The sequence below is a fragment of the Alosa sapidissima genome, chromosome 10 (assembly GCF_018492685.1).
Source record: "Alosa sapidissima isolate fAloSap1 chromosome 10, fAloSap1.pri, whole genome shotgun sequence".
NCBI lineage: Eukaryota > Metazoa > Chordata > Actinopteri > Clupeiformes > Clupeidae > Alosa > Alosa sapidissima.
The window spans coordinates 29,436,925-29,461,886 of record NC_055966.1 but is presented as its reverse complement, the minus strand read 5'-3'; the positions used below and the strand labels follow the sequence as shown (position 1 = coordinate 29,461,886).

At 42.4% G+C, this 24,962-nt stretch overlaps 3 protein-coding genes across 7 annotated transcripts in view; all 3 read left to right on the top strand.

Moving 5' to 3' along the window:
* Positions 1–4,227: 4,227 nt before the first annotated feature.
* On the top strand, positions 4,228–6,978 carry LOC121720788. The gene is made up of 5 exons (XM_042107224.1): positions 4,228–4,447; positions 4,652–4,975; positions 5,118–5,417; positions 5,541–5,674; positions 6,481–6,978. The coding sequence occupies exons 1-5, from the start codon at positions 4,417–4,419 to the stop codon at positions 6,484–6,486; spliced, it is 795 nt and encodes a 264-aa protein (XP_041963158.1). The 5' UTR covers positions 4,228–4,416; the 3' UTR covers positions 6,487–6,978.
* Positions 6,979–7,715: 737 nt separating this feature from the next.
* Positions 7,716–13,331, top strand: LOC121720787. 4 transcript variants are annotated; one of them, XM_042107220.1, is made up of 8 exons: positions 7,716–7,826; positions 8,229–8,549; positions 9,213–9,405; positions 11,119–11,263; positions 11,294–11,393; positions 11,741–11,842; positions 11,970–12,007; positions 12,526–13,331. In XM_042107220.1, the coding sequence occupies exons 1-8, from the start codon at positions 7,760–7,762 to the stop codon at positions 12,658–12,660; spliced, it is 1,101 nt and encodes a 366-aa protein (XP_041963154.1). In that variant the 5' UTR covers positions 7,716–7,759; the 3' UTR covers positions 12,661–13,331. The 4 variants fall into 4 exon arrangements, with proteins under 4 accessions (XP_041963154.1, XP_041963153.1, XP_041963157.1 ...); XM_042107219.1 differs by having other exon boundaries at positions 11,967–12,007; XM_042107223.1 differs by lacking the exon at positions 11,741–11,842.
* Positions 13,332–16,210: 2,879 nt separating this feature from the next.
* The window catches only part of LOC121720786 (dual specificity protein kinase CLK2-like), an 18,642-nt gene continuing 9,890 nt past the window's right edge, over positions 16,211–24,962 (top strand). For both annotated transcript variants that reach the window (XM_042107216.1, XM_042107215.1), the window contains exon 1: positions 16,211–16,330. In XM_042107216.1, coding sequence (XP_041963150.1) covers positions 16,211–16,330 — 120 coding nt within the window. The remainder of the gene's footprint in view (positions 16,331–24,962) is intronic.

Below are 24,962 nucleotides of genomic sequence, written 5' to 3'. Positions count from 1 at the left end.
GAAAGTAAACAAACAGGTAATTCAATCTTAATACAGAAAGTTATTTACCCCTAATTCGAATTGAAGACAGCCTACTGAAACCTAAGCTGTTCTTGTATTTTCCAATCAAATTCACTTTTCTCCTCTAAACATGAATCCAGGTTGAACAGTCCAACAAATGTAGCCTATGGACATATCACTCATGTTTTATGGAAAATTGGGGGCTGTTCAGTGAGTGAAGCCAGCCAAGTTCCCGAAAGCATCGTAAGCCTAACAGGTCGTAAAGTCCCTCTTACGCACGTCTTAAGATTTGCGACTGTTTCCCGCAACCATGGTTGCTTAAGAACGTCGTGAAAACACTCGTAGATCTATGAGTTGTCAGGGAATGTCTAAGCGTAAACGAGCTCTGGGCCCACTTCCCCGATAACGACGGAGACACGCTCTTAAGAGGGTTTTCTACGATTCATCTTACGATTGTTCGTTTGGTTTTTCCGACTGTTTCCCGAACATGCTCGTAGCGTGAACGCGCATGCACTGCTCTTAAGATGCTCTTAATGGGAGCTGTCCACGTTAATAGTTCTGAAATATCCTCTGATTTGACGGTGATGTCAGGTGTCACAGCTATAGGCCTACCATTTAAACTTCGGATCTACACATCAATACGAAAATAGAAACACTTTGACATCTGCATGTAAGCATCCCAAGTAGGTTATATACCACACAGAGACATAAATAATTGTAATTATTTTAAGATTAGATTGTTGCAACATGCAATAAGTTTTCGCGGTGCCACTTAAGAACACGTTTGAAGATAAGAAAGAAGTCGAGTAAGAAAGAGAGGAAATATGTAGGCTTAGATTTTGATGCAGTAGGCTACAGACTAAACCACATGTTGCTTTCTCTGCTTTTTACCTCATAGGCCTAATAAAATATTCACTTAGCAAAGATAATGTCAAACTATTCTGGCAACGTCTCGTTTCATAACTTGATTGCATTTTTGTCCGCTTTTCATCACATTATTATGACCATTAAATGTAGGCTATTTTGCACGCTAAAATCTGATTCATCACAGGTAAACACAATAAAGAATGGGAACGTAAATTGGATTATGTATTCTAAGTTGTAATTCCTCTGTATGTCCTGTTGGTGACCTCAGTGAGAAGTACTGTTAAGACGCTCTTAGCCGGTAACGAGTACTCTGGAGCACTCGTAGATCCACGAGTGTTTTCACGATGCTCTTAAGCTACGATGGTTTCGGGAAACAGTCGGCAAATCTTAAGACGTTCGTAAGAGGGACTTTACGACGCTCTTAGGCTTAAGATGCTTTCGGGGAAGTGGGCCCTGGAGTTGTCCCAGAGTAGGCTACTCGTTAATGCCAAGTTTAATGTCTAAGAGCGTCGTAACAGGTCCTTCTCACTTAGGTCACCAACTGGACATACAGGGAAATTACAACTGAGAATATAATGATCAGACATGTGGACTCGAGTCACATGACTTGGACTCGAGTCAGACTCAAGTCATGATTTTAATGACTTCAGACTTGACTTGATAAAATTCGGCATGACTTGCGACTCGACTTGGACTTGAATACTATTCACTTGAGACTTGACTCGGACTTTGCCTCTTTGACTTGTGATGACTTGACATGTCTCGAATCAAAAACTAAATGTCCTGATCGTGGACCAGTCACCCCACAGACGCTTTCCCGCGACTAAAAAAAAATTAAAAAAAATAGCGGAGACAAGCGGCCAGAGCACAGTACAGTACTGCCGCTACCCCCACACGCGTTACGCACTGTGTGTAGGGCACCAAGAGACAGAGGAAGGACCAACATTTAGCCAATCACTAGTAGCTTTACTGCAAACTGATTTGCACTCTTGTTAGAGAACGTTTAATGTCAAAAAGCACCAACAGCATGTTACATAAAGTTGATACTTTTCGAGTCCTCTCCATTAAGATCCAACTTGAACTTATGCTAGCCTACTGCATTTAATTGAGAACGCATCCAAGCACGCACGAGAGGGAGAGAAAATGAGTAGGTTCCAGCTGGCTTGTCATTGTTGATGATGATTGATATCTTCTTTTAAATATAAGAAACATATAAAAGGAAATCGTGAAGGCAACAAATACGAGATTAGAGGAGATTGTGAATTATCCGGTTCTCACTAGCCTACTGTACTGTTATAAACTATGAGATCCAGGTCACTATGACATAGCTGCACTCACTGTGATTTGGACAAGAATATTATGAAGAGTTGTCTTTGCCTTGTGTAATGGAACTGGTCTTAATAGTCTTGAAGTATTCAATAATTTATTTACATGAAGCACATGATATGCCGATTGAAATACATTTCACTCAGCTACTGTAGCTAGGTGGCTACTGGCTACCAGGCTCATAATTCACTTTTAATTGCAAACAGAAAATGTCAAGCAAGCATCATGTCATACATGCTTCTCTTTCCAAGGGAATGAAAGCTGTTTGTGCCAACTTAATATCATGCTTATCGTTGTTAATATTGTGCTATACATGTGGCACAAACAATGTTTGAGTTTGTGGACTAGCCATAGGCTATATTTGAACGGAGCTGGTAAAAAAAGGATCATTATGAGAACGTGTGACACAATGGGCTTAAAGTGACAGTGCACCATTTACAAATGAGATAAACAGCATCAAATGTGTAGTATTTCTTAAGAAATGAATACTTTAAAACAAAATTACTGTCATTATTATCTTTTAAATAATATAAAAGTGTTGACCTTGGCTTCCCTTATGAGTCGCCACTGCCAGACAGCCTAATAAATTGTTTGCAGGCAAATCTGTGGCCTAGCGCAGTGAACTGCCATCAGTCAAATTATTACTCATCCTTACAGTGGGCTCCGCAATTTGGAAAAACAATATATATATTTGCAGCTGTGCTGAGTGTTATGTAGCTATCCGTTTACAGATTACACAGGTATGCGCATGCATATGTCGTAAAAGATTACAAGACAGAAACATTGAACATATTTTAATCTGTATTTATAAACAAAAAATACTGTGGATTAGATGGAAGTGCTAAAATTATGATCGATAGTCTAATAATGGCATTATTAAGTGAAGAGTACCTGATGACTTGTTCAGGACTTGAAAAAGATTGGGACTTGGACTTGGACTCGACTTGGCTTTGATGTGACTTGGACTTGGACTCGACTTGCCCTTCTCTGTATTTACTTGGGACTTGACTTGGACTTGACTGCTAAGACTTGGGACTTACTTGTGACTTGCCAAACAGTGACTTGGTCCCACCTCTGATAATGATCGTTACCATTCTTTATTATTTACTTGTAATTAATCATATGTTGGCGTGCAAAATAGCATATAGGCCTATTGAATGCTCATAATGATGTTAAAACGGACAAAAATGCAATTAAGTAGCCTATGAAAGATACATTGGCAGAATAGTTTTCTGATTATCTTTGTCTAGTGTATCTTTTATTAGGCCTATAAGGTAAGAGCAGAGTAAGGAACATAGTGGATCATAATTTAAGCCTAGGCTATGCCATTTAAACCTACATATTTCCTCACTTTCTTACTCGACCTCTTCCTCATCTTCAAACGTCTTCTTCAGTGACACTCCAAAACAATATTTGCAGTACACACAGTGGCACTCTCACATACTGAAGCCTGTCAGGCTAACTCTCACAAGCAGGCTGGCAAACTGGCATGACAGATGTAGCCTACTGAGCAGGCTTAAGCCTAATAGCCTATGGTCATACATCTCTTGCAACAAACATGAAAACTGTGCAACAATCTTGTAATAATCTTAAATAATTACTATTTATGTTTATGTGTGGTATATAGCATACTAGGGATGCTTAAATGCAGATGTCAAAGTTGTTCTATTTTCATATATGAATTAATGTGTAGATCCGAACTTTAAACGGTAGCTGTGACAGTGCAGTCACCTGACAGCAGCAAATTAGAGGATATTTCAGAACTATTAACGTGGACAGCAGCTCCCAGAGCACGCGCATTCACGCTAGGCCATGTTCGAAAAACCAAACGAACAATCTTACGGGTATAGGCATAATATAGCAGGGGCACTGCCTTTCCCTGCCTTTCTGTTTTTCCCTTTCAGTAGCGGCGTAGTCCTAGGCTACCTACTTTACACATTGTCCTGACACTGCACAATTAAGTGGACATGCAGAAAACCAATATTTAAATGATTAATGCAAATTTGTTGGAGACATAGCCTATTTCCATTTTTAATTGTAAGCGTATGATTTCCGACTCTCTACAAGTACACCGGTGTTTCCGATGGCCTTTAAAGCGGATGTAGCCTACTTGCCGGGTCAGACGCATTTGAACTGCACTCCAGAGGAGATTGAACTGCAGAGAAAAGCGACTCCGATTCAGCTTCTGTTCAGCTACAGTACACTGGAAATCGCTGTCTTGTCATGGAGATAATACTATTAATCCTCAGTTTCAGTGAGAATTTCTTTAATGTATTTGCCGTAAATGGTTCTTCCTGATGTAAATGAATTTGCAATGTCAGTATAAGCTAATCTACCACAAGCAATATATTGCCAGTGTTTAAAATTCCGCGCACAGCATGTAGGCTATACTAGCAAATCTACAAAGTCATTTTATTTCTGGTGTAGGGCTACTGAATTCCTTTTTCTTGCCTTTCAGATATTGGAGCTAAATGTTACACTCCTAGAGAAGAGGACACGGTTGTATTCGGACACGTCGGAGGCACTATCGATCTCCACAGCCATATGACAGACCCTTTGAACCAGTATGGGGTAACTTCTTGGTACCATGAAACACATGGAGGGAGAATTCAGGTAAAATTCTCCGAGTATTATACCAGGTCCGCTGTAGTCACTGCACAATGGAGTAATGTCTCTTACACCATTAACAACCTAACAGTCATGGATTCTGGCCGATACTTTGCCGCGGAACGAAAGGGAAACCTTTTTATCACAGGGTCAAGCATGTTCCTGATTGTTACAGGTGCGATAGTAGGCCTACTCATGTTAATACACATTTTAAAATAGCTGTATTTTGATATTAGGCCTAACTGTTTCAGCAGATCAGGCTTATTGGCCTAGCCTACTTCTTCATCATCTTTGTACAAAATGCCTCTTCACAACAGATAACCGTCTCTCTCCTATGATGCGCGTGTTTGACGGTCCTGATGGCTCCACCGGCCCCCGCGAGTTTCTTTGCGAGGTGCAGGGTGCTGGTTCGGGCTGGAGTGATCCATTTTGGGTGATAGAACAAGAGGGGCGAAAAACTGATGTCCGACAACAGACACAGAGCAGACTAAATGAGGTTGGAGCATTCCTGCGTTGGACAGGGATTTCGCTGCCAGTCATGGAGAACTCCATGCGTAAAGTTCTTTGTGTGTGTCTCCATGACACCGGAGACGTCGTTCAAGTTACTGTAATGGATGGTATTGTTGTCCTGTTATTTCTCATTGTTTGCCATATGTTATTTCTGACTAAAGTCGCTTTGGATCGAATTAGGAAATATTTTGCAGGCTATTATTGATGACTATTTTTTGTGTTGTCTATAGGCGATGAGGGTGCGTCGGTGTCTTCATGTGATTTGCTGTTCGTCTTTGTTCCTCTCTGTGTCTTGATCCCTCTGTTCACTGTGGTGTTCATGAGGCCCTGGATACATCGGGCATGCAGTCAAAGAGACACGCAGGTAAATCCAGAAACAATCTTTCAATTTCAACGGAATAGTTCATTATTATTATTATTATTATTATTATTATTATTATTAAGCCTATTATTATTATTTAACAGTATACATTGTCCAAACACTGTCCGAACGCTTAATCGCAAATATGGGCGGAAAGTTTGGTGGTTGGAACTACTGATCGAAAGTAGTCGTTGTTGTGTCGTTCATGGATGGGCAATTCCACGCAAAACTGTCACATCCATAACGCCAACTAAATACCATGGCATTTGCGCGGAATTGCCGGGATATTTTGCGGTTGTCAACGATTTAATTGCATTAGTTTGACTAGATTGACCCTCCATGTTCATACCTGAACACCCTCCAAAAGAATATTTCACTCATCGTTAGGTTTTAAATTTACATTAATATATCTGAGTGCAGGGGTGGAACGACGGAGTTGCGATGGCATTCAGACGCAGCTGTGTCTACATCCACTCATTCACGCTGCGCGTGTGCACAGGCTGAAATTAAGAAAATACTGGGACACGACAAAAACATTATCTTCCTTTGATTATTGTTGATTGTGAATTCTCAATAATGTAGGCTATATGATGTAGCTCTATCGTTGCTCTAGTAAATGAGCCTGACGTGATTAACACTGTAATGTTTGAACTACGGAACAACTACCAAACAACAACGCTTTCTAGAAACAGGTGTTACAAGGTCGTTGTTTGAGCGAAAGTGGTTTAGCAACCACGCAGCTATCTTTTGTAGAAAGAGATCCCTGATTAATACCCTCATCATTCCTTTCATGTGTGTTCTTCGTCAAGAGGTAAAGAACTTCGCCTGGAGCTGTTTTATGGACTTGAATGGACGTAGCAAATACATGGACGTTTTTTGACTTCGACTTCAACCAAAATGGATGTCTACTGCATATATACACCAACACCATTTGACTGCATGTGTTTTTAATATATAAACGCAGACACTGAATAAAGGCCTGGCAGCTGTCTAATGGGCAGAGTGCTCAAACGTCCTATCTTCCACTGGCAAAAAACAGGCTAGTCAATTTGACTTAATCAATAGGCCTAGTTACATGTCAGGATAGCTAATAAAACTGCCTACATTAGTATGTATACATAAGCGCACCAGTGGTAAATTGTTTTGTTATTTTCTGTTATTGAATAGAAAATGAACTGATCTTCATAAAGTTAGAATGTTAAAGATTGAATATAGCCTACTTTTAAACATTTAAAGATAAATGTATTATTTTTTATTTACATTTATTTGCACAAATTGTGTGCACTCTTACAGAGAAAAGAATAAAGTTACAGCACCTTTAGTAAAACAATGGGTTCTTTCTGTTTCTGAGCTCTGAATTATCATAAACATTTGTAACAAAATAATAGATCAAGAATAATAATAAAAAAACTACGGGGAGAGCAATTTCTAAAGAGAAGAAAGAAATATGAAAAAAAAAAAACCCTCTTAAAAACTAAAAAACTAAATTGAGTTGATTCAGTTGTATTTAGAGAAGTAGGCTAGAAGTAGAGGTAGGCTAGTGAAATGTCTTTGCATGCACAAAGTGTGTTACCCTTAAGTATTGAGTTGTCAAATAACTTTTAGCAGTCCTCAGAAAAGACAGAAGTAGAAGCCAATTGCAAGGTAGAAAGGCCGAAAACCCCTAAGCATTTAGACACTTAGCTGGGTACAATATTTGTTAGTACAAAGTTAGTACAGATCCTTTTCCTTTTTATGTAAATTTGAAACTATAAGATGGAAATAAAAAAGTAATCTTATTTTAAATATTAAAGAAGTATCATTTTTAAATGAATACGTTATGGAAATATTTTACCTGCTTAGTTAACCAAGATAACACATTTTACCCCAAGGTGTGTGTAACTTTTCTATGCCACAGTATGTGGCACTGTTGTAGCGCAGGATGTTAGACTGAGATCACACACTAGGCCTCTACAAAAAGCACTGTGGTCTAGTCTGACGCATACACTTCTTTAATCTCAAGCATGAGGCCAGTGTGCACTGTGATGTTTGTGGTTTAGGTGGGAAAAAGTAGAAGACAAAAGAACATCTCCATGTGCTCAAAACATCATGTGCTGCAAGAGAGAGAAAGAAGAAAACATGCTGGTTGCCCTAGTTTGCTACACCTCATTAATGCGTAAGTGAAGACAATATTTTCTATTCTTCATTAATCACCATTATTAATTAAACCAAATTATGATGATAACAATATTACATATAACGTCAACATGTGAATCATGACAACATAGTCTAAACTTGGAGGCTAGTTCTTATATGTATACTGTGTGTATACTTATATACTTACTGTGTACTGTGTGCTGTGTACTGTGTGCTGTGTGTGTTTCACTAATTCACGGATTGGGTTAAATGCAGAGACCAAATTTCCCTCACGGAATCAAAAGAGTATATATACTTATACTATACTTATACTTACTTATATGAATAGGTATGCCAAAATTATGTCTGCATTTAGTTTCAAGCTGTTGTAAAGTGTTGGAGTTACATGTAAATGTGTGATCTTCTATTGTGTTTACTGCAGTTGCTGCCACTCTTGCAAGTTCAGAAGTGGGCCTACTTGCCGTCCCAGGTCAGAATGTGTCCATCTCTTGCTCATGTCCTAATGGGAAATGCCCCAACCAGATTATACGCTGGATTAGAATGTATTCCAATGGGTCAGTGGAGTTCAGTGAGACTTTCTGCAAACAGCAACGCTGCCTGCTCCAAAGCAACAATGCTACAGGCACAGCTTATTTGACTCTACTACGAGTGGTGACGGTAGACTCGGCTCTGTACTACTGCGGAGAGAAGCTGTGGACCCATCTTGACTTCAGTGGCAAAGGCACATTCTTAGTAGTGTTGGGTGAGATGATTTAAGTCTTAAATATTATATTATATGAAAGTCTTAAATATTATAATATTTCAGTTATAATATCATTATATTGAATATAATATTTAAAACTAGAACTGGCAAGAATGTCAAAACTACTAGAACTACCAAGGCGGTCCTTTTGACTGTTGGAATTTAAACTAAACATTTCACCAGCAGAACTATTTTTAATTAATTTTCATTAATTTTTTGAAAAAAGAATTTGCAGTAAAATGACTCGTCTCAGCCTTTCTAGTGTTAAAAATATACTATAATGTAATATAATCAAGAATGTCTCAGAAGTAGAGTTTACATTACACCGCATGTCACAGTCCACCTTACCGTGATCTCAGAATTCATAGTTTACCCACCTCTTATTTTACCACTACATTCCTGAATATTAAATAATATGATATGATATAATGTAATGTAATGTAATGTAATGTAATATAATATAATATAATATAATATAATATATTATGTCAGTATATTATGTCAGTATGTATAATATTTCAGAGATAAATATATTGATTATAATGGGAAATAGGCACTTGAGTTGGGCCTAATGTAATAAAGTAAACTCTAAATGCTTTCTGTCAATATTAGTCATATTTGCAGAGACGCCTGGGTCTTTATCTTTATCTCTGTCTGTTTCAGAGGAGGATGTGGTGGGGGAGAGCAGAACTGAGGTGACCCTTCTAACCGAACAGAGTTCGTCAGGCCACGCTGACCTGCGCTGCAGAGTATCAGGCCTAAGGGTTCCGTGGGCGGACGTAGTTTGGCGATCAACACGAGGAACCCCAAGAACCCTAAAGAACATCACATGGGTCTCTCAGCAGAATGATGGAGGGTAAGAGCTATAGAAAATAATATCAACTGCTGCACACATTTATTTACTATTTTATAAGAAAAAATATGCAATGCATTTGAATTTCTTAACAACAATCTTGAATTTTCTTAATAACCCAAGCTGACAAGATGATATTTTGTGCCAGTTCGACAAATATTTTGTGCATTATCAAATTTTATTTGTACCATTATTACATACAGTAGATTACATGTGATGTGTGCTCAAAATGATTGTGTTCAATTAAAAAAAATGGAAAGAACATTTATAGATATACATTACATTACATTACATTACATTACATTTGGCTGACGCTTTTTTAGCCAAAGCGACTAACAACATGGTAAACAGTTTAAGTTTTAGAGCAATTCTCAACAATTTTAGGACAATTTAAAAACATTAGAGTACAGTAAGAATAAGTGCATCAGTGAGTGCTGTTTTTAACAGTTACTTGTCAGTTTAAGACGGCTGGTGAGTGCTAGGATCAGTAAGACTTGTTGTAAGTGTTGCTATGAGAGGAGATGTTCTCTAAAGAGCTGGGTCTTCAGGAGTTTTTTGAAAATGGAGAAGGATGTCCCTGCCCCTGTAGGAACTGGCAGTGTGTTCCACCAACGAGGAACAACAGATGAGAAAAGTTTGGATTGGCTTGAGCGTACCGGTGGTAGAGCTAGACGTCTTTCGTCTGAGGAGCGCAGCGGTCTGGAGGTAGCGTATGTCTGTATGAGGGCATTCAAGTAGGTGGGAGCAGAACCTGAGACTACTTTGTAGGCAAGCGTTAGAGCCTTGAATTCGATGCGGGCCGCCATAGGTAGCCAGTGTAGCTGGATGAGCAGCGGGGTAACATGTGCCCTTTTGGGTTGGTTGTAGACCAGGCGCGCCGCCGCATTCTGGATCGTCTGAAGTGGTTTGACTGCGCAGGCTGGGAGACCTGTCAGGAGGGCATTGCAGTAGTCGAGTCGTGAGATGACTATTGCCTGAACCAGAAGTTGGGTAGCATCTTGAGTCAAGTAAGTCCTGATTTTCCGTATGTTGTAGAGTGCGAAGCGGCATGACCGGGCGACTGAGGCAACATGATCTGAGAAGTTTAGTTGGTTGTCGAGAACAACTCCTAGATTTCTTGCAGTCCTGGTAGGTGAAACAGACAGGGAGTCAAATTTGATGTTGATGTCGTGGTGTATGGTAGGTTTAGCTGGGAGGACCAGCAGTTCAGTCTTTGAGAGGTTCAGCTGGAGGTGGTGTGCCTTCATCCATGTAGCTATGTCTGAGAGGCAATCCGAGATCCGTGCTGAAACCAAGGGGTCATCAGGTGGAAAGGACAGATAGAGCTGTGTGTCGTCTGCATAGCAGTGGTATGAGAAGCCATACGAACGGATAATCTGTCCCAAGGAGGTGGTGTAGATAGCAAAGAGAAGGGGGCCCAGCACTGAGCCCTGGGGGACCCCTGTGGTGAGATGGTGAGGTGCAGATAGCTGACCAAGCCATGATACGTTAAACGAGCGTCCTGTGAGGTAGGATTCAAAACAGGAGAGAGCAGAACCGGAGATTTCCATGTTAGCGAGTATAGAGAGAAGGATGCGGTGATTAACCGTGTCAAAGGCAGCCGATAAGTCAAGCAGAATGAGTACTGATGACCGAGCGGTCTATAGATGTATTGGATTAGTGTAGAATGGTCACATTTGTAGACCAGAAATGCTGATGTGTGATATATTCTGCCAGCTTCAGCGTGTGGAGTCAGATCCACCTCCCAGAGACTCCAGGCAGAGCTGTCTTCTCTGATGCCCAGTACTACGATAAGGTCCATGAGGCCGATGAGCTGTTTGGTACACCTGATCATGGCCCCTTGCCTCAGGAGGAGGAGGAGGGGGAGGAGGAGGAGGAGGAGGAGGGGGAGGAGGAGGAGAACAGAGAGTGGTGGTGTGAGGTACAATTTGGCCCCAAACTCACGCTCAGGAGTGAGAGCTTCGTTTTCAAGCAGAGGAAGGATGAACCAGGTGAGTTCAGTAAAGGCTCACAGCACCTCAGTGGAAATGCCATTAGATTTCAACCTTTCCATGTGAAACACTATTAAGCTCTAACAAAGCAAATCTTAAATTTCTTAAAAAAAATTAACTTATGGTCTTCTAAGGCTCTTGCTGTGTTACTAAGAGTGCTGTTTGGTGTGTGTGTGTGTGTGTGTGTGTGTGTGTGTGTGTGTGTGTGTGTGTTTATGTGTGTGTGTGTGTGTGTGTGTGTGTGTGTGTGTGTGTGTGTGTGTGTGTGTGTGTTTATGTGCGTGTGTGTGTGTGTTTATGTGTGTGTGTGCGTGCGTGCGTGCGTGCGTGTGTGTGTGTGTCCTCAGACTGGTGCCCTGTTGTGCTGTACTCATCTCTGGCCATCTGTGTGCTGTGTGTGCTGGTGCTCCTCATCCGCTCCTACAGCTGTCTGCACCAGCAGTGCTCAGGTTTGTGTGTGTGTGTGTGTGTGTGTGTGTGTGCCACTACAGTATGACACTGACATGGGAAAAAGCTGTACACAGAGACAGTCCAGGCCCTCAGTCTGTACTATAATGTCTGATTTATGTTCAGCAGGTCCAACACCCACACCTGACCAGTTCACTTCAGAAGAGGTGAGTGAAAAAGGTGGACATAGTGACTGTGTGTGTGTGTGTGTGTGTGTGTGTGTGTGCGCGTGCATGTGTGTGTGTGTGCGTGTGTACGCGTGTGCATGTGTGTGTGCGTGTGCGTGTATTTATGTGCATACAGTATGTGTATGTGTGTGTGCATGTGTGTGTGCGTGCGTGCGTGTATTTATGTGTGTGTGTGTGCGTGCGTGCGCATGTGTATGTGTGTGTGTGTGTGTGTGCACATGTGTGTGTGTGTGTGTGTGTGTGCGTGCATGTGTATGTGTGCACATGTGTGTGTGTGTGTGTGTGCGCGTGTGTTTGGGTGCATATGCGTGTATTTATGTGCATATGTGTATGTGTGTGTGTGTGTGTCTGCGTGCATGCGTGTATTTATGTGTATGTATGTGTGTGTGTGTGTGTGTGTGTGTGTGTGTGTGTGTGTGTGTGTGTGTGTGTGTGTTGTGCGTGCACATGTGTGTGTGTGTCTGAATGCTGCTGACTCCATTCTTTTGTTCTCTTAGGCTGAGGTGACATACACACATCTGAGGTTTGAGATCTCATCTGGTCCTGGGAGTCAACAGAGCAGAGGCACTAAGGCCTGCCTAGACAGAGCGTTGTCTACTTCGGTCATATACACAGCTGTAGACCCACAATAAGCCTCGTGGCTGGTGTGTGTGTGTGTGTGTGTGAGTGCATGCAGTATGTATCATTATTTGCCTACACAATGTTTGTAAGGGATTCTGTGATGTTTACTATTTGACGCTATGATGACTGTGGTGGTGACAGGATTATTGAATATGAATTGCACACCATTGCATGTTTCATAATCAAATCAGTCATGGATCCATTCCTTATCATAATTAAATGAAAAGGAATTTAAACAAAGAACAACTGAAGATTTGACATTTGTATTTTCTTTTTTTTTTTTTAATTCTCAGCCATTCATGTCATTCATGTTGTCATGAGCTTTCGCAGAATGTAATAAGTACATTATGACACATGTCATTTTGTGCCTAATACTTCACCACTGTAATATTTGAAGTGTGTAAATGTGAGCATTCATTTAGAGCTGGATCCCTGAGCATTTGAAAACATCTCTGATTTCCAGCCCGTAGTTTTGGGACCCTGTGTGAAACACCTCCCCCTGGTGCTGTTCAACCCCCTGACTGGTTCAACAGTGTTCGGCACTTACAGGCTCCTCCCCTTCCTATCACTGCACAGGAAGCCAGAGTTGAGAGTAGAGGGGTTCATGTGTGTAACAGTGCGTGCCTGTGCTTTGTGTCTATGTAGTTTATAGACCCTTTCAACAATAAAAACAAAAACAATGCTTGAACGTTCTATTTGGTTCCCAATCTACTTCCTCTGCATTAAGATAACATATGGAATGTTAAAATGGAAGCCTTGTGGGGCCAACTATGATGCTGATAATGGAACTCTCTTGAAAGGGTCTATTGTTCACTTGGTGCTTCACACTAAAGTCAGCTTGTTGCAATAATGCAATTAGTCCGGTGTGTAATGTGGTCAATATTCAATTCCTGTGCTTATGCCTATCAGTTCTGTTTGCTTTCATATGCCTTAGTTCAGCAAGGCAGTGTTACATACCACCTATCTATTCTTTAGTATGATGGTGAATAGTAGTGGTCATTTGTCATTTGTAAGCTGTGATTTCTTTCTTCACACGATACCTGCAGTGACATAATGTATCCAGGAGATGGCGACTTGGCTGATTGTGGAATGCAAGGCAAATCTAGCCTGGCTAACACATGACCAGCTCTCCGATTCTTCCTAGCGTGGGTGAACCTAAACCAAATGTGGGATCACTTTTGGCCTTGTCTGGCCACCTTGCAAGCCATTCAAGCCCTTTTTCAAATCACCTAAAACCCGGTCTGGTGACAGCCAGGCTAAGGGTTGTCTTGTTTCTAGTCAAAATCAAATATGATGTAGAAATAGAATAAACATATATGCTTATGTATACTTACAGTGCAACCGGAAAGTATTCAGACCCTTTCAAGTTTTCCACATTTTGTTATATTTCAGACTCATCTTGAAATGGATTCAATTCGGGTTTTTACCTCATCAATCTACACACAATGCTCCAACACTTAACAAAAAATCAGGTGTTTGGAGTGTTTTGTAAATTTATAAAAAATAAAAGTCTGAAATATCACATTTACATAAGTATTCAGACCCTTTGTTATCCTTCTTTACGCTCCTCTCATCCTCTCAAAGGAACTCTGGATCTCATTCATAGTGACCACTGGGTCCTTGGTTACCTGTCTGACCAAGGCCCTTCATTCCGGATTACTCAGTTTGGGTGAGCAGCCAGATCTAGAAAGACTGTTAGTTGTTCCAAATTTTTCCAGTTGAGAATAATGGAGGCTACCGTGCTCTTGGGCACTTTCAATGCTGCAGAATGTTTTTTTTTTTGTATCCTTCCTCAGATCTGTGTCTTCACACAACCCTGTCTCGCAGGTCTACGGACAATTGTCTCGACCTTGGGGCTTGGTTTTCACTCTGACATACACCATCAACTGTGAGACCTTATATAAAGAGATGTCTGCCTGTCCTAATAATGGCCAATGAATTAATTTAGGCACATGTGGCATAGGGTGAATTGAGAAAACATAAAAGACTGAACCCCATTTAATTTGTTAGACTTGGAACACTACCACTGATTCTGTAGACCTCTCATTGTGATATTCATCCCTGTTAAGAGTAAACTCTCCAGCAGATGGCGCTCTCTGTAATACACATAGGCAACTACTGGTAAATAGCTGACGACAGAACAAGAGTTGTCAAGTAAGTTACGTGTGTAGAAGTGCGCTGATGAACTGTCACATCTTTTTTGTATTCCCAACAGGTAAATACACTTAAAACAGAATCTTGAAATTAGTTAACAGTAGTAGAAGTACAGATAGCGACCTGTGGTAATGTTAACTCTCTACAACAACGAGTTTTCTTGTGTGTTTTAACTAGCTTCTTCTGGTACAGTGGCGCGCGGTCAGTTAACGGTTATCGGCAAAGCCACTGAGTATGTTTGTTACATTATACGAAAGCTTGTCAGCTAGAGGAATAATACAGTTAAAAAATGAATGCTGTGTATGTAATGTATGAGGTTTACTGTTATGAAAAATAGGCTAAAAGTAAATACTGAAGGTATCATTTTGTGTATTAGCTCCAAGTTTGTGTCAGCGTCAGTCCCAATGAGTGAATGTATGTTAGCTAACGCTAATCGCGATAGAGGTTATTGCATTACTATAGAGGTTATTGCTATGTTACACTCTCTATGTGGTTCTGAAGGAAGGCATCAAGACATGATTGTCCTCTATTGTTTAAGTGTCACATTATTTCGGCGGTATTGATGTTAGGAATTATTATCTGTTATCTCCACACTGGGAATTTGAAGAAAGAAATCTAGCAACATGAATAGAACATAGGCTAAGGTTGTTCAGTGAGAATGTTGTACACAAGCGCTCGAGCACAGACACAATTGGCGCCGTTACACACACACACACACACACACACACACACACACATCTTCACAAATACTTACCTGTTACATGGTTTCTGCTTATTAGAGAGATTGTCATTTGATGAATAGTTATATGATTACTGTATACACATCTGTAATACTTACCTGTTACATGTCTACTGCTTATGAGAGAGGGTATCAATGGATGAATAACTTAGATGTTAGATGATTTCTGCTACATACGCATAGTATACTTACTTGTTGGTGCTATAATTGTATAACATGTTACATTATTAGTGCTTATGCGAGACATGGAATTTAATTGCATATTCAAAATATCTGTTACAATGTTCTTCTGAAACCCAATGTGTGATTGGGTTATACATGAACTAAAGGTTGTGATACTTAGTAATAGTAATGTGTAAATAGCTGACGACAGAACAAGAGTTGTCAAGTAAGTTACGTGTGTAGAAGTGCGCTGATGAACTGTCACATCTTTTTTGTATTCCCAACAGACTTTTAATTAAATGTGTTACACCAGACCACAGTGTCATTCTTGGACCCGTAACATATTTTGGCGAGCCACCAGCCAGGAGGAGTAGTTAGCAAGTAACATCACCCCTTTCATACGGAGACGAACCTGGAGTGAGACAATGGGAGACATCCAGTATCTTTGAGATAAAGTAAGTGAAGCACTCTGGCAGCTGGGGGAGAAGGACCTTTCTGAAGTCTGCATGTATCTGAAATGTGACGGACTGGACAGAGGAGAACCCCGCAGCAGGACCCGGAGGTCGCTCATCAAAATGGCCGAAAGTGTGCTGGATGAAAAAGAGGAAGCTCAGGAAGAAAGTGAGGTTAGTTCATTATTAGCTGACATACTGTCATTTGTAACTGAGATGGAGAAGGGTGCTGGTCGGAAAGAGACTGTTATTGAAGATCCCAGCCATTGTAGAGGGCTTGGTGAAAAATACCTGCGGTCCAGTCACACTAGAATTGAGACAGAGGAACACACTAACAATGTGTACACAAAACCCAGCCATACTCTGTTTCGAAGCAGACATAATCAACCTGCTGGATTGCCGGAAGTCACACTGAGAAGGGAGTTTAAGATCTTTGGGCAAATCGGGGAGAGTGGCCAGAGGGATAAACTATCTTACCTTAGTCTGATCAGACAGATTGAAGTAGGGCTGGACAAAGGACACTCAGAGACTGAGATAATGGAGGCTGTGATCAGAGCCATTAGCCCAGGCTTGCCCTTGCGAGATATGCTAGAAATCAAACGCGGGCTTACACTTAATTCACTCTTCATAATCTTAAAAGGCCACTATAAAGTAGACAGTGCCACTGACCTCTATCACCAACTAATCAACATATCACAAGAACCTAGGGAGTCAGCCTTAAATTTTGTGTTCAGAGCTATTGAACTGAAAGACAAGCTCTTATGGAAGGCCACAAATGGGGAGCCCGATGAGCAGTATAGCAGAGACACCGTACAGCGCAAATTCCTACGCTCAATCGAAACTGGATTACTGAGTGACTCTGTGAAATTTCAGCTATTGCCCTACCTCAGTGATGTTAGAACATCAGATGAGGAATTGATAGAACAGGTGAATGAGGCAGCAAAGCTGGAAGGTGAGCGTCTAGAGAAAAGGAAAAGGCTCACAACAGCTAAGGGTTCACGTGTGCAGGAACTTCACACAGAAACTCAGCCTGCTCACCCACCTGCTCAAGTTTCTCAGCCACCCAAAGAAGCCAGTACTGCTGCGGCGGTGAAAACGGTGAAAGGTAAGGAGAATAAAGTGGAGACACTGTGCACCCAACAGATTATAGAAGAGCTCAGATCTGAAATGAAACAGATGTTCCGTGAAGCAATGGAAGCCAATCCTACCCCATTATGGTCTAGGCGGCGTGGCAGAGGCTGCAACAAGTGTCAAGAGGAACAGAATGGGGACAACTGTCAGCACTGCTTCAGATGTGGTCGGGAGGGCCATTTTTCACGTGGTTGCCGGGCACTGAATAACCAGTCGGGAAACGAGCAGGGGCTGCTGAGACGGGACACTCGGTAGTTCTTCAGGAAAAGTCCCACCCACTACAAAACAGGCCAGTCACTCCGATAGCTCCAAGGGACGTAAACATAGCCAGTAATGCCCCTTCTAATCAGTTTAGTGTCCAATATCTATCACCCCAACACCAATCACAGCTAGTCAGACTGGTAGGAAAACGATGCATGGTCAGCTGCTACCTGGACAACCATCCAATTGAAGCATTGTGGGACACAGGGGCTCAGTCCAGTGTAATAAATGACCGTTGGCGACAGCAGCACCTCCCTCATACAACCATTCGACCCATCAAAGAACTTCTAGGGGAAGAAACCCTCACTGTTCATGCAGCCAATAACACACCAATACCCTACCTTGGCTGGATTGAAGTTAATTTCACACTGGCTGGAGAACCAGATGCAGTAACAGAACTAAGAGTCCCCCTGTTGGTATCTAGTGACCCAGCAGTGACAGAGGACCCCATAATAGGCTACAATGTAATTGAGACAGTCGTTCAGAAGGATGTGGGCAGAGCTGCTCTGGGGAAACAAGAACTGGCACACAAAGTGAGCAAAGCTTTCTCAATAACAGTGGACATGGCACAGACAGTAATGAAGCTGATGCAACACTCAGAGGCTCAACAGAATCCCGGTGTCGTCAGGACAGGTTGGAAGAGAATGTTTGTACCAGCTAAACAAGTGATCACCGCTCATGTCCGGGCCCACATCAGTCCTCAGTTTCGGGGCCAGGATGTGTTCTTCTCACCTGATGTGCTCCACCCACCCCCAGAAGGTCTAGTCATCAACGAAGTGCTGGTTCGAGTTCCAGATAGGAAGGTGATGTATGTACCTATTCCCATAAGTAACATCACAGACCATAATATCTTCCTGGAGCCACACAGAATTATGGGACGTTTGGAGGCAGTGAAGACTGTGTACGTACCAGCAACACAGGTCATGGATAGGCCTCTGGAGGACAAATCCACATCCAATTCCATCGACACACGGTCCACGCCGAGAAAGCACAAGCAGTCACAGGTGTGGGACCCTCCAGTGGACCTTGACCACTTAACCAAGACACAACAGGAAGTAGCAAAGCAAATGTTAAGAGAGGAATGCCAGGCCTTTGCATATGATGAGCAGGACGTTGGGTGCATCCCATCTCTCAAGATGCATATCACTCTTCAGGACACCCGGCCAGTGCAAAAAACATACATGTCTGTACCCAAACCTCTCCATAGGGAAGTGAAAGAATACCTGCAGGACCTGTTGAACAGGGGGTGGATTAAGCCATCCAGGTCACCATACTCCTCACCGGTCGTATGTGTGCGGAAGAAGGATGGCGGACTACGGCTGTGCTGTGACTATCGAGAGTTGAATCAGAAGTCAGTTCCAGATCGCCACCCCATCCCGAGGATTCAGGACATGTTGGATGCACTGGGTGGGAGCTCATGGTTCTCGGTATTGGACCAGGGAAAGGCCTACCACCAGGGGTCCCTTGATGAAGAGAGTCAACCGTTGACAGCATTCATAACTCCATGGGGCCTCTACCAGTGGGTGCGTATACCATTTGGTTTAAGCTCCGCCCCAGCCGAATTCCAACGGAGCATGGAACACTGTCTAGCTGGGTTGAGGGACACTATCTGTTTGCCTTACTTAGACGACAACCTTGTACACAGCAACAGCTTTGACGATCATCTGAAACATGTTCGGACCGTGCTTCAGCGGTACCAGGAACATGGAGTAAAGCTCACTCCGAAGAAATGTGATCTGTTCCGGAGAAGAGTGAGGTTCCTCGGGAGGATGGTGACAGGCGAAGGCTACACAATGGACCCAGCTGAAACTGGGCCAGTGAAAGCCTTGAAAGAGAAAACACCGGCTACGGTGGGTGACCTGCGTCAGCTGTTGGGATTTCTCTCTTACTACTGGTCTTACATTCCTAACTTTTCCCGGATTGCCCAGCCTTTGTATGGGATACTGACCAGTTCACATGGAGAGAATATCATGCCAGACTCGCCAGACACCCACCGCAGGAAGAATAGGACGCCTGAAAAGACCAAGAGAGGACAGCTCCCATCACGCACTCCAATACAGTGGACCAGCTCACACCAAGATGTCCTTAACCAGCTAATAGACACCCTCATGAAGCCTCCAGTCCTGGCCTACCCCGATTTTATGCAGCCATTTGTGTTACATTGTGATGCTTCTCAGGAGGGTTTGGGCGCGGTTCTGTACCAACGCCAGGAGGGGAAGATGAGGGTGATAGGGTATGGCTCACGAACTCTTAGTGCATCAGAGAAGAACTACCATCTACACTCTGGCAAATTGGAATTCTTAGCGCTGAAGTGGGCGGTATGTGAGCGGTTCCGTGACTACCTGTTCCACGCCCCGTCCTTTGTCGTATACACTGACAATAACCCATTGACGTATGTGCTCACCTCAGCTAAATTCAACGCCACCGGACATCGGTGGGTGGCAGAATTGGCTGACTTCAATTTCACAATACGGTACCGGCCGGGGAAAAGCAATGCTGATGCGGATGGACTGTCCCGGATGCCGTTGGACCTGGAGAGCTACATGGCGAAGTGCACAGAAGAAGTATGTCAGGATGTTATTAGTGCATCGATTGAAGGAGTGGCAGTGGAGAGAGAGAGCCCTCGCCAAGGGGCAGGAGTGGTGCAAATCGGTGCCCTTCAGCTTGTAAAGGATGGTGGTAACGGCAACCCTGGCCAACCATTCATGCCCGCACAGATCCGAAAAGCTCAGGAGGAAGATGGAGTCATGGGCAGAGTTCTAAGGTATAAGCGAGAGAACCATCGGCCAGGGAGAGAGGAAGCAAAGAATGAGCATCCAGAAGTGGCATTGCTATTGAAACAGTGGACAAAAATCTTCATTGATGAGGCTGGAATGCTGCGGAGAAAGACCTCCAGACGAGAACAGCTGCTCCTACCCAAAACTTACCACTCATTGGTCTTCAAAGAATTGCACAAGGACATGGGACACCTGGGTGTAGAGAGAACACTGAGTCTTATTAGAGAGAGGTTCTACTGGCCCCAGATGCAGAGAGATGTGGAACACTTTATTACGAATGTGTGTGAGTGTCTGAAGAAAAAGAGGCCAAACAAACAGACCCGAGCCCCTATGATACCCATCCATACCACTTACCCTTTCGAAATGGTGTCCATAGACTTTTTACATTTGGACAAGTGCAAGCATGGATATGAGTACATCTTAGTAGTTATGGATCATTTCACAAGGTTTGCCCAGGCATACGCCACCAGAAACACGCCTGCAAAAACCGTGGCGGATAAGATCTTCAATGACTATGCATTAAAATTTGGATTCCCGAACAAACTACATCACGATTTGGGCAAAGAATTTGAGAACAAATTGATGGTCAGACTGAAACAGCTCTCAGGCATCCGTGGGTCCCATACTACACCCTACCACCCACAAGGTAATGGGCAAGTAGAGCGGTTTAACCGTACCTTGCTAGCCATGCTACGGACCCTTGCAGATGAGGAGAAACTGGATTGGAAAGAGTCACTGGCAAAAGTTGTGCATGCATACAACTGTACACGATGTGAAGCAACAGGCTACTCACCCTATTATCTTCTCTTCGGACGATCGCCCCGACTGCCAATTGATCTCTTATTCAACTTGCCAACAGAGGAGTCACACCGTACTTACCAAGATTACGTAACAACTTGGAAAAAGAGAATGGAGGATGCATATGGGATAGCTTCCAGGACAGCCAACAGATGTGCAGCCCGGGGAAAAGCTCATTATGACAAGAGAGTACAAGGGGGAGACCTTAAGGTAGGCGACCGGGTCCTTGTCCGCAACCTCACTCCCAGAGGAGGGACAGGAAAGATTAGGTCATACTGGGAGGATCAGGTCTACTTGGTGAAAGGACAGAAAGGTGTCAACAGTCCTGTCTATGAGGTCAGCCCTGAGAATGGCCAAGGCAGAAACAGGGTCATCCATAGGAACCTCCTTGTGCCTTGTGACTATTTACCTCTGGAGGGACAGGGAGGGTTAACTCCCCAACCACAAAACAACAATGCTGCTTGTCATAGGAAAGAGACTCAGCCATATCTGAGACAGCCAGAGGTGGACAGTGACTCAGAGAGCGAGAATCAGGTCACTTATCAGTGGCACAAGGGCATCAACAGGGAGCCCCATGAGCGACCCTCCTTGAACCCACAAGCTAAGCCCTTCTGGTCCAGGCAGCAGCTACAAGGCCCACCTGAAGAGGATGTGCCACTACAACATCAGTCAGGAGAGGATTTGCCACTACAACATCAGTCAGAAGAGGACTTGCCACTACAACATCAGTCAGAAGAGGATGTGCCACTACAACACCATTCACCAGTTCTCACTTCATTTAGTCATGTTAGTGAGGAGGCTGACACCTCTGACTCAGAGGGAAGTCTGCCACAGCTGGTGAGACAACAACCGAAGAGACTGAGAAAGCGACCGGTGATGTTGAGGTATGACACATTAGGCCAGCCGTGCTACGCACAGCAGGATTGTAAGGTAACAGAGACTCGAATTCAAGACACTGAGACCTTTTGGCGGCCTTGGGCCAGTTTGAGTGTGATATATTGACAAATGTCAGGAGACATTTATTTTTGTGGGGGAGAGTGTGGCATAGGGTGAATTGAGAAAACATAAAAGACTGAACCCCATTTAATTTGTTAGACTTGGAACACTACCACTGATTCTGTAGACCTCTCATTGTGATATTCATCCCTGTTAAGAGTAAACTCTCCAGCAGATGGCGCTCTCTGTAATACACATAGGCAACTACTGGTAAATAGCTGACGACAGAACAAGAGTTGTCAAGTAAGTTACGTGTGTAGAAGTGCGCTGATGAACTGTCACATCTTTTTTGTATTCCCAACAGGTAAATACACTTAAAACAGAATCTTGAAATTAGTTAACAGTAGTAGAAGTACAGATAGCGACCTGTGGTAATGTTAACTCTCTACAACAACGAGTTTTCTTGTGTGTTTTAACTAGCTTCTTCTGGTACAGTGGCGCGCGGTCAGTTAACGGTTATCGGCAAAGCCACTGAGTATGTTTGTTACATTATACGAAAGCTTGTCAGCTAGAGGAATAATACAGTTAAAAAATGAATGCTGTGTATGTAATGTATGAGGTTTACTGTTATGAAAAATAGGCTAAAAGTAAATACTGAAGGTATCATTTTGTGTATTAGCTCCAAGTTTGTGTCAGCGTCAGTCCCAATGAGTGAATGTATGTTAGCTAACGCTAATCGCGATAGAGGTTATTGCATTACTATAGAGGTTATTGCTATGTTACACTCTCTATGTGGTTCTGAAGGAAGGCATCAAGACATGATTGTCCTCTATTGTTTAAGTGTCACATTATTTCGGCGGTATTGATGTTAGGAATTATTATCTGTTATCTCCACACTGGGAATTTGAAGAAAGAAATCTAGCAACATGAATAGAACATAGGCTAAGGTTGTTCAGTGAGAATGTTGTACACAAGCGCTCGAGCACAGACACAATTGGCGCCGTTACACACACACACACACACACACATCTTCACAAATACTTACCTGTTACATGGTTTCTGCTTATTAGAGAGATTGTCATTTGATGAATAGTTATATGATTACTGTATACACATCTGTAATACTTACCTGTTACATGTCTACTGCTTATGAGAGAGGGTATCAATGGATGAATAACTTAGATGTTAGATGATTTCTGCTACATACGCATAGTATACTTACTTGTTGGTGCTATAATTGTATAACATGTTACATTATTAGTGCTTATGCGAGACATGGAATTTAATTGCATATTCAAAATATCTGTTACAATGTTCTTCTGAAACCCAATGTGTGATTGGGTTATACATGAACTAAAGGTTGTGATACTTAGTAATAGTAATGTGTAAATAGCTGACGACAGAACAAGAGTTGTCAAGTAAGTTACGTGTGTAGAAGTGCGCTGATGAACTGTCACATCTTTTTTGTATTCCCAACAGACTTTTAATTAAATGTGTTACACCAGACCACAGTGTCATTCTTGGACCCGTAACACACAGGTGGGCTGTAATCAAGTTGTAGAAGTATCTCAAAGACCATTGATAGAAGTAGGATGCACCAGAGCTCAATTACAAGTGTCATAACAAAGGGTCTGAATACTTATCTAAATTTAGTATATATCTAAATTTAGTATGTTATTTTATTATATATGTTATACATATTATTATAATATAATAATATTAATATTATACAACTTTTATTTTTTTTTATTATAAATTTACAAAACACTCCAAAAACCTGTTTTTTTGTGGAGCGTTGGAGTATTGTGTGTAGATTGATGAGAGAAAAAATGAACTGAATCCATTGTAAGATGAGCCTGAAACATAACAAAATGTGGAAAACTTGAAAGGGTCTGAATACTTTCTGGTTGCACTGCATTTGTGTGTGTTTGTTCTCTCAGCTGTGATGATGAATGCTTCCATATGTGTGTGTTAGCCTCTCACAGCTGTCTGGCATAATAGCTTTGTGTGTGTGCGTGTGTGTGTGTGTGTGTGTGCGTGTGTTCTGACCCAGAAAGCAGATCCACTCCAGATTAGAGTCTGGTTCTAATATTGGGACCCAGAGAGAAAACTCCCACATGAGTATGAACTTAGCATGAAACAAACGCCCCCCCCCCGCCCCCAAATTTAGTAGATCAGATCAGATACTCATGCCTGACATATAGACAAGTGGCACAGACTGTGGCACATATTTGTGTGTGTGTGTGTGTGTGTGTGTCAGTCAGGGGCTTAGTTCCATGTGTGTTATATGGTGTCTAAAGTGGCACATCAACAGTTGAAGGATATTAGAGGTGTCCTACATATACACAGAATGTAAAATATGTCAAATATAAAATATGTATAAAATATGTATTCTTTAGGCACACATGGGCATCCCCTACACAATGGACACATGAGGTGAAAGCTGAGTCACTACCACTTCTCCTTAAAAGTCTATATTTTGTTTAAAAAACGTATGTTTTTTTAAACAAAATATTTTGTTTATTGACTGACTTATTGACTGACCTAGACAAGGGGAAAAGTGCTGTGAGAATCATGTTCTTTGATTTCTCAAGTGCTTTTAACACCATCCAACCCCTCAGACTGGGAGACAAGCTCTTACAGATGGGTGTGGACGCTCACCTGGTAACCTGGATTACAGATTACCTGACCGAGCGACCACAGTTCGTCAGACTGAAGAACTGTCTCTCTGACACTGTGATCAGCAGCACCGGAGCGCCACAGGGAACTGTGCTCTCTCCAGTCCTGTTCACCCTGTACACATCTGACTTCTGCTACAACACCGAGTCATGCCACATGCAGAAGTGTTCTGATGATACTGCAATTGTGGGGTGTATCAGGAACGGGCAGGAGGAGGAGTACAG

What these genes read in the sequence shown, in the direction of transcription:
- LOC121720788 (XM_042107224.1), top strand. Translation starts at nt 4,417, where the DNA reads ATGGAGATAATACTATTAATCCTCAGTTTCA. An exon ending in CATGTTCCTGATTGTTACAG is followed by an intron (nt 4,976 to 5,117) that starts GTGCGATAGTAG and finishes TCTTCACAACAG; the next exon opens with ATAACCGTCTCTCTCCTATG. An exon ending in TCAAGTTACTGTAATGGATG is followed by an intron (nt 5,418 to 5,540) that starts GTATTGTTGTCC and finishes TGTTGTCTATAG; the next exon opens with GCGATGAGGGTGCGTCGGTG.
- LOC121720787 (XM_042107219.1), top strand. Translation starts at nt 7,760, where the DNA reads ATGTGCTGCAAGAGAGAGAAAGAAGAAAACATGCTGGTTGCCCTAGTT. An exon ending in CACATTCTTAGTAGTGTTGG is followed by an intron (nt 8,550 to 9,212) that starts GTGAGATGATTT and finishes TGTCTGTTTCAG; the next exon opens with AGGAGGATGTGGTGGGGGAG. An exon ending in GCAGAGGAAGGATGAACCAG is followed by an intron (nt 11,394 to 11,740) that starts GTGAGTTCAGTA and finishes GTGTGTCCTCAG; the next exon opens with ACTGGTGCCCTGTTGTGCTG.